Raw genomic sequence first — 8,006 nt, forward strand, 5'->3', positions numbered from 1 at the left:
TGATGCCTCTTGGTATGATTCTCCTGTGAGTTGTGGATTAGGCGTTATTGCTATCTCCAATGCTAGTCCAATATTACTTGCTGGTTCTATGAGCTTTTTCACTGATTCTCCAATCTCTGAGTAGATTGCGGCCATTCATTTTGCTCTAGACCAATGTACTTCAAAAAACTGGATTCCTAATAGAATTCTTTATGATTGTCCAGGTATTGCCCGCCTTCTTAAATACTTTGACAGCTGTGTTGCGTGGCACTTCAAACATGATATTGACAACCTCAATTCTAAGCTTCTTAATTCCTGTTCAGATATCAAGACTATTCCTCAGAATGAAAACCAAATTACAGATGCCTTGGCACACTATGGAAGATTAAACCCTCATCCCTCCCTTTTCTCTCAGGGCTTGGACCGTCCCTGATGGCTAGAGGATCTCTGTCGAAGATTTAATCTCTTTTTCTAGTTATTTTTTCTTTTCTAGAGCTTTGTCTTTTTAATAAAATAATAAAAAAAAATTTGGTGAGTTCACGATGGAAGATGGAAGTGACATGGTTCGTCCAACTTGTACATTCAAGTAGCTTAAGTGAATCAGCTCTCCTATAGCTTTAGGCAAAATTATTGCTACACCGCAAAGATTTATAACCCTAAGTAGCTTCATGCTGATTAGAATTCAGGGTCTTTGGAAACTCACCAGTGCCCTAGGACCAGCAATGAGCAAATAAGTAACGAAAAGAACACACCCAAAATCAAACCCCTCATCCAGCCTAATTTTTTCAAAACATTTCCAACACAAAGAATACCTATTTAAACCGCGTTTCCACAATTCTGTACCAAAGAAAGTAGTGGTGTCAAACGGGCCTTCGCGGCCAGGCACGGCCTGGGCCTACTATGGCCCATGCACTATGCGTGCTCGGGCCGGCACGGCCCGCAAATCACCAAGGTCGGCCCAGCACGTGGCCTGGCCAGGTTATATTATATTTATATTTTTTATTTTAAACCCAAAAATATAAAAAAAATACCCTAAAATTGCTAAAAAATATATAAAAAAATATCCTAAAATTCAAAAACATAGAACTAAAAACTTTATTGACTAAAAAACAAAAAATATACTAAAAAAATTAAAAAGAAAAAAATTTGCATTTGGCGTGCCGAGCCATGTTGGCCCGAAGCAGGCCGCTGGTCATGCCAGCCCACAGGTTGCAAACCCCTAGCCTAGCACTACTCAGGGTTTGGGCCATGCCTAGCCTGGGCCCGGTACTGTAGCATCATGCTTGGGGGCCCAACTCGTGCCAGGCCCAGGTCGACACGACCCGTTTGACAACACTAAAAAAAAGTAATAGTCCGTAGGCTTCCAGCATAAACAGTTGGATATTGCAGATCTACATCCCAACTCTTGTTAGCATGGAGAGCAAGTCGATAAGTTATTTTCAAAGTAATATTCCCCTCATTATTATTATTACTTGTCTTAGTAACAAGGAGAAAGTTCATACCTCTGGCTTCAGAGATTGCCAAGTTAAGAAGAAGATCATGGATTCGATAAGCAGTGATAACTCCCTACAGACTTTGCTTCACCACTTGAATCAGACTCCTATGCACCAACTCCTCCAAGTATTCCTCTGCGACTTCCTCCATTGTTTCGTCATCTCTGGCTTCTATAAACCCCTCGGCTATCCATCTTAGCTGTAGTCTTTTCGCATCGATGAGAGAAGGAACATTCAAAGTAGAGAAAACAAGGCTTCAAAGTAGAGAAAGCAGGGCTTCAAGTAGTAGGGAAGATTGTGGTAGCTATGAGCTAACATTTTAGAGATCTGGTCTTCACCTTCTCTTTGTTGCCAACTCACACTCTTCACTTTCTCCATTCCTCTTTCGACTGTTTTTTCCTCAATGTTAAACCTCCCAAGCCAACGATAGCAAGAGGCAAGCCTTCGCATTTGGCTACCATCTGCCTTCCTATTTCCTCCAAGTTTGGAGGATAGTGCTCAGTGCATCTTGTTGGAATTGCCTTCTTGTAGAACAACTCCCAACTCTCTTCTTCTCCCAAGAGTTTGAGATCAAAAGGAGGGCTCTATCTATCTGCATGCAATGCAACATCTCTATTACGAGTAGTTAGCAACACCTTACTTCCATTCAATATCTCTGCAGGCAGCACCGCTTTGATGTTATCCCAAGCTCCTTGGGTACATATATCAGCAATCACCACCAAGTATCTCCTTTCTTTCAAGTGCTGATAAACCACCTTCTTTAACTCCTCATCCTTCAACTTATTCATCCTCACTTCGTCAAAGACCATGAGTTACTTAGCAATGGACTCCACAAGCTCTCGGTAATCTCTATCGGATTGAGAGATGTAGACCCATGCCTGACAAGCAAAGTGCTGCTTGATTCTGGGGTTAGAGAAAACCTTCTTGGCAAGATGGTCTTGCCTAAGCCTCCCATGCCCACGATTGATATTACAGCACACCGACCTTCATCCTCCGCCAGTAATAATTATACCAATGTGTTGACATGCTCGTTAAATCCAATGACATCAACTTCCTCCACAACTAGAGTTTGCTTCCAACTCTAAGGCAGTCTTGCTTCATTGGACATCAATGAGTCTAAAGAAGTAGCTCCAATGCTCTCGATGCCATACTTGGATCGGTTAGCAGAGATCTCCTCAATTCTCCTCTTGAGTTTGGCAATCTCATTGCCAAGGTTATGGAGGATTGTTAGTCTGGAAGAATGACAAGCATATGTTGTCATTAATGAAGAGAAGCATCCATGAGATCCTCGGCGGTGTTGATGAATCTTGAAGATGTATGTGTCGATGATGTCCTCAGCGTCATAAGCAACGTCGCGCACCTGGTCCACCCAAGTCTTGGCTCTCTTATTGTCTCCTTGGATAGTAGCATCAGCATCCTTGAGGAAGGCTTGAATCCATTGGAACTCATCACGGAAGGATCTCAATTCTCCATCTACTCCTTGGAGGAAGTTCACTTCTTTGATCAGAAGTTCCCTAGTTTTCCAGCAACATTTGAGACTATGCTTTGTGCTATCTCACAATTGTAGAAGCTATAGCCTGTGAATGCAAAGAGAAAACAATGGTGTTTGATGAAATGCCTCTCAATATTGTTTCTGGGTTTTCTCTGGTTATCAAGAGAGAATGAAGACTTTGAAATTTTCTTGACCAACCAACCAGCATCCTCCACTTACTAATATTATATATCAAAAGGTATTACAGACAAGGGAACATAAAGACAAGTAACCATTGGTTAGAACCATTCCTAATAATCTCATTGGTCACATGCTTTCTTAAGCTACTCCAGCATTAGATGGATACTAAGGGGTTGTTTGGATTGGCTTTTAAAAAAAGTGCTTTTTTTAAATTTTGTAGAAGCACTTTTAGAAAAAGTACTTTACAATAAGTTAAGTGCTTATGCATATTTTTTTTGTTTGGATGTGTTAGTTTCGGAAGCACTTTTGTTGTTGTGAAAATGTTTGGATGTTTATTTCAAAAGTACTTTTACAACAACAAATTACTAAAATGCCCTTTTACTTAATTATGATAATAACTCAATAATTATACATTACTCACATGTTGTACTTAATAAATGAATAAATAATATTTATCACTATTATTATTATTATTATTATTATTATTATTTGGTGTTATTCTCATCATTATTGTTGTTGTTGTTGTTGTTGTTCTTCTTCTTCTTCTTCTTCTTCTTCTTCTTCTTCTTCTTCTTCTTCTTCTACAATGGAGGAACAATGTTGTTGTTTTGTTGTTGTTCTTCTTCTATAATTGAGGAACAATATTGTTAATTACTAGTACAATAAAAATCACATTAACATCTTACAAGTAGATTGCATATTCTACTATAATAACAACAACAATATTAATATGCTCTAACAACTACAACAACCAATACAACAATTAATAACAACAATACAAATGGTTTTTTAACACCCACAATAGCCATAACAACATTTTTATAAACATTCCAAAATCAACTTGGACCTTGATTGGAGAGTTGATTCCGAATAGTGTTTCTAACTCTGATGATTTGTTCGGTGTCTTCATTGGTTGGTTGTTGCCATGAACTTTCACCATCATCCTCAAAGCCCAATTCTCTTTCTTGGAATTGGTTAATGTCTTCAAGGCCCTCAAGAGCATCTAAATCATTGTTTCCTATTCTTAGAATATAATTATGCAGAGGAAAACATGCCCATATAATTTGAAATTGTACCTTCGTTGTGTAAGTGGTCATATTTTGTAGGATCCGCCATCTTGCCTTACAAACCCCAAATGTTCTTTCAATAACACTCTGCAGACTAGAGTGATGATAGTTGAATACTTCATTAGGAGACCTAAAAGCACGAGACATCTTAAATTGTGGAATGTGATACCTTGCACTCTTATATGGCCCTAGAAACCCTTTCATGGTAGGATACCCGGAATCCACAAGGTAATATTTTCCTACAAAATATATAATTACAAAATAATAAAGTAGAAGTACAAATTAAAATTTAATTTAAGCAATTACGAACCTTCTGGTGGTTGAGGAAACTTCATAGATGGATTTCGTAAAACATCAAGAAGAATACGTGTGTCGTGAGCCGATCCCTCCCAGCCAATAAGTGCATATGTGAAACACATATTGAAGTCACATGTAGCTAAAATATTGGTTGATGTATACCCTTTTCTATTCATGAACGAGATTTGTTTATCAGCAGGGATATGAATTTCCACATGTGTTCCATCTATTGCTATAAATGCAATCTTTGAAGTAAGGCCAATATCGATCATCACCCCGGATGTGCTCCTCCACATCTCTGAAATTCCTGTCTACTGGTCTGATGATATCATTTCCAAGTTTGTGGATAACTTTCAACACTCGATGCACTGTCTCTCCAGAATGTTGAAACCTCTCTTCAACATTTCTACAAGTAACTCCTTATCCAATTGTGTATAAGAATATTAGTACTGCTTCTTCAGCGGTGACATTTCTCGTATGTTGTAGACCATACTTTTGAATAAGCTCAGTCACCAAACACCTATATACAGACTTTTGCATACGGAATTGCTCGAAGAACCAATTTGCGGATCCATTCAGTATCTCAGTGACCCACATGTGACCAATCAAGGAAGATGTTCTTTTCTCATTCTTTAACATTAACTTCACATTTTGATATTGTGCAACTGCTGCACCTGCATATATCCTTCCAAGGAATTCCCGTGACAAGTCCAAATTGCTATCTTCATCTTCTGAATCAGATATTCTTTCATTCAATTCTGTATCTGAATCGGACACGAACTCCATCGTCTAGTTATACCTACATAAATAATAAGAAATGATAAATATAATAAACATACAAGGCAAACACATAAGAAAAAAAAAATATATCAACAAATCCAAAGGCATAAGAAACAAGTTTAACACAACAAATATTTCTAACAAATATTCAACACATATCTTTAGTTATAAGGAACAAGTTTAACACAACAAATGTTTTTAACAAATATTCAACAAACCCAAAGTCATAAGAAACAAGTTTCATACAACTAATTATAAATAACCATGAGAACTAAGTTCAAAGCAATGACTTCAACACAAAGACAAACTACGTTCAACATAACGAACAAGTGCAAACATATATAAGGATAGATGCACTATTGTAGAAGTTAAAATCGGTCGATGTTGTCCATATTGAATGTGTTTAACCAGCCCTTAGCAAGTGATGGATCCCTATTCATTAGGTGCACGAAGGTCTCTCTATAAGTTTTCCTTGTAAACATCCTAACCATGAGGTAGTATTCTTGGCTCCCTCATTCAATCCCCGGCATCATGTCCAACAAATCCACACATTTGCCAATACTGTAGGGATCCTCGTCTTCAGCTTTTGAAGTAGTTGAACGGGACATATTATCCATCCCAGAGATAAGACGATCAAATAATTCTTGTAATTTGTCCGTTGCACTTTTTCTTTCTTTTCGTGTAGTTTTTCGTCTCTTCTTATCTTGTGCTGTGCTAGTTTCAGCCCTTGGGGTATCATTACATTGTTCAGGAGTTGCACCATCAACATGAAAGTTGTCTGCATCGGTTTCTCTTTCATTCATCTCATTGTGAACATCATCGTTAGAAACTTCATTGTCAGTAGATGGGTCTGCATATGGGACCAATGCCATGTACCCTATCGCCACCACATCTTTGAAGCAAATCTCCATCATGTCTAGGAATTTTGGACCCTCATTTCGCCATTTCAAATATTCTGGGTTTTCCTGTTGCAAACAATGCAATAAACCAAAGATAATTTGTTATAATTTATTCAAGTTAATAATAACATAAGAAAGAAATAAATAAATAATTCTTGTAAGCTGGCTTGTTTCTTTCTTTCCCACCAATCATCGCTTGCCACAATTGTCCTCTTAATAGGGTCCCATCCAAGGCTAGTCTGGTGCTCCACTAGCTTTGCCCACATGGAGAATTCTTTCTTCAGTATGTCCCATTTATTTTTTAATTGCTTGTAGTTATAACTCACCCCTGTTCTCAAATAAAACTTTGCCACGATATTTTTCCAACCTTCTTTTGTGAAGTGGGTGTGTGGCCTATTACCAGCTTGAACCTCCTCAACACATATCTTTAGTAGCGATTCAGTCTTTATGTCATTCCATCTACCTTTTGGAATAGTTTTAGATACAACTGAATTTCCATCACTTACATCTGTCCCACCTGCAGCTCTTTTGGGTGCTAGTTTTGAAGCCATTTTTAAGAGGATATGATTATGAATTTGTGCCCTTATACACCACACTAGAATTCTTGACTATAAAAATGATTCCTAAAAGGGAAAACAAATAGTCAATATATGTTAAAGAACCTAGACATGTCTACTAGCTACCTAATTAAAAATGCACACATAAAACATGGATTGATTATCAAGGCTAAGAATTCAGCAGTAATCTACAGAATAATATTTTAATATGGTTTTACTGCTATTAGAAAAACAAACAAAAATTGTCTATTTTAGAGAGGGAGATGAGTACCTGGCGATGAGAAGCAATGCTGAAGGGGAGCTTTAAAGATGCACTGTGATTTTCTTTCAGTAAGGCTGTCAAAACAAGCAGCAGAATATCAAGGCATATTAATAGCTGCAAGATAATTTTAGAATATATGCTTAATTAAAAAAATTAATTAAAACAGTTTTTAGTGTATTATTATTATTATAATTATTATTGTTGATAATGTAGACAATTTCAGCAGTTAGCTATTGCAGTGATGAGCGGTGTGTCTTATTATTATCATGTGACTAGGCAAACTTTGCAAGGCCATTATACTCTAATCTTTTCTTTTCCCAATTGATTGATATAACAAACAATCATGAAGAGGGTGTAAATACTCAACCTTAAACTGTTTGTTGTTAAGACAGAATCATGAAGAGTGCCTAGTAGTATTTGCATTGTCCAAGTCAATATTGCTCAAATTATAGACACTTGTTTCTGTTGCTAAGACGAAATGGTGTTCTTTTTTCTTTTTCTAAATATGTGGACAGCAGACCAAATAGTTGATGAACTTTGATGAAAAGATTCTATTTTATCTTGATAGAAGATACTGAATATTTAGCAAGAAGTAAAATAATGAAGACTCCAAATTATTGCAAATCTTTAGTGCTAACGGAACTCACCATCTTCTCTTCTTCCATCTTAGCCTTAATGTATGAGTAAATGGCAACTCCCGCAATTGCAATACAAGTTCCAATGCCAGTTTATGTGGAGATTTTGTTTCCTGCATTAAACAAAAATGATTAGAATAACTTTGAAGAAAAAAAACGTACCAAACACAACTAGGTTGAATTATCATAGTGTACCTCATACCAAAGACTACGATGGAGAAACCAATCACAAACACAGGCTTCAACACATTCCCCACTACATGTGTAAGAGGAGCCACTCTCTCTAGTGTGTTGGTTGCCACCTAAAATAGCAGGTCAGTATATGATTCAGTAAAACCTGAAGTAAAAGAAGCAAGCAATAGCAT

At 37.1% G+C, this 8,006-nt stretch overlaps 1 protein-coding gene across 1 annotated transcript; it reads right to left on the reverse strand.

Annotated features, from left to right (window-relative positions):
* Positions 1–5,800: 5,800 nt before the first annotated feature.
* Positions 5,801–6,738, reverse strand: LOC120267242 (L10-interacting MYB domain-containing protein-like). The gene is made up of 2 exons (XM_039274927.1): positions 6,388–6,738; positions 5,801–6,253 (listed from the first exon to the last, which is right to left on the reverse strand). Exons 1-2 carry the CDS (start codon positions 6,736–6,738, stop codon positions 5,801–5,803), a joined length of 804 nt encoding a protein of 267 aa, XP_039130861.1.
* Positions 6,739–8,006: the final 1,268 nt, after the last annotated feature.

The sequence above is a fragment of the Dioscorea cayenensis genome, chromosome 8 (assembly GCF_009730915.1).
Source record: "Dioscorea cayenensis subsp. rotundata cultivar TDr96_F1 chromosome 8, TDr96_F1_v2_PseudoChromosome.rev07_lg8_w22 25.fasta, whole genome shotgun sequence".
In the NCBI taxonomy this organism is placed as follows: Eukaryota; Viridiplantae; Streptophyta; class Magnoliopsida; order Dioscoreales; family Dioscoreaceae; genus Dioscorea; species Dioscorea cayenensis.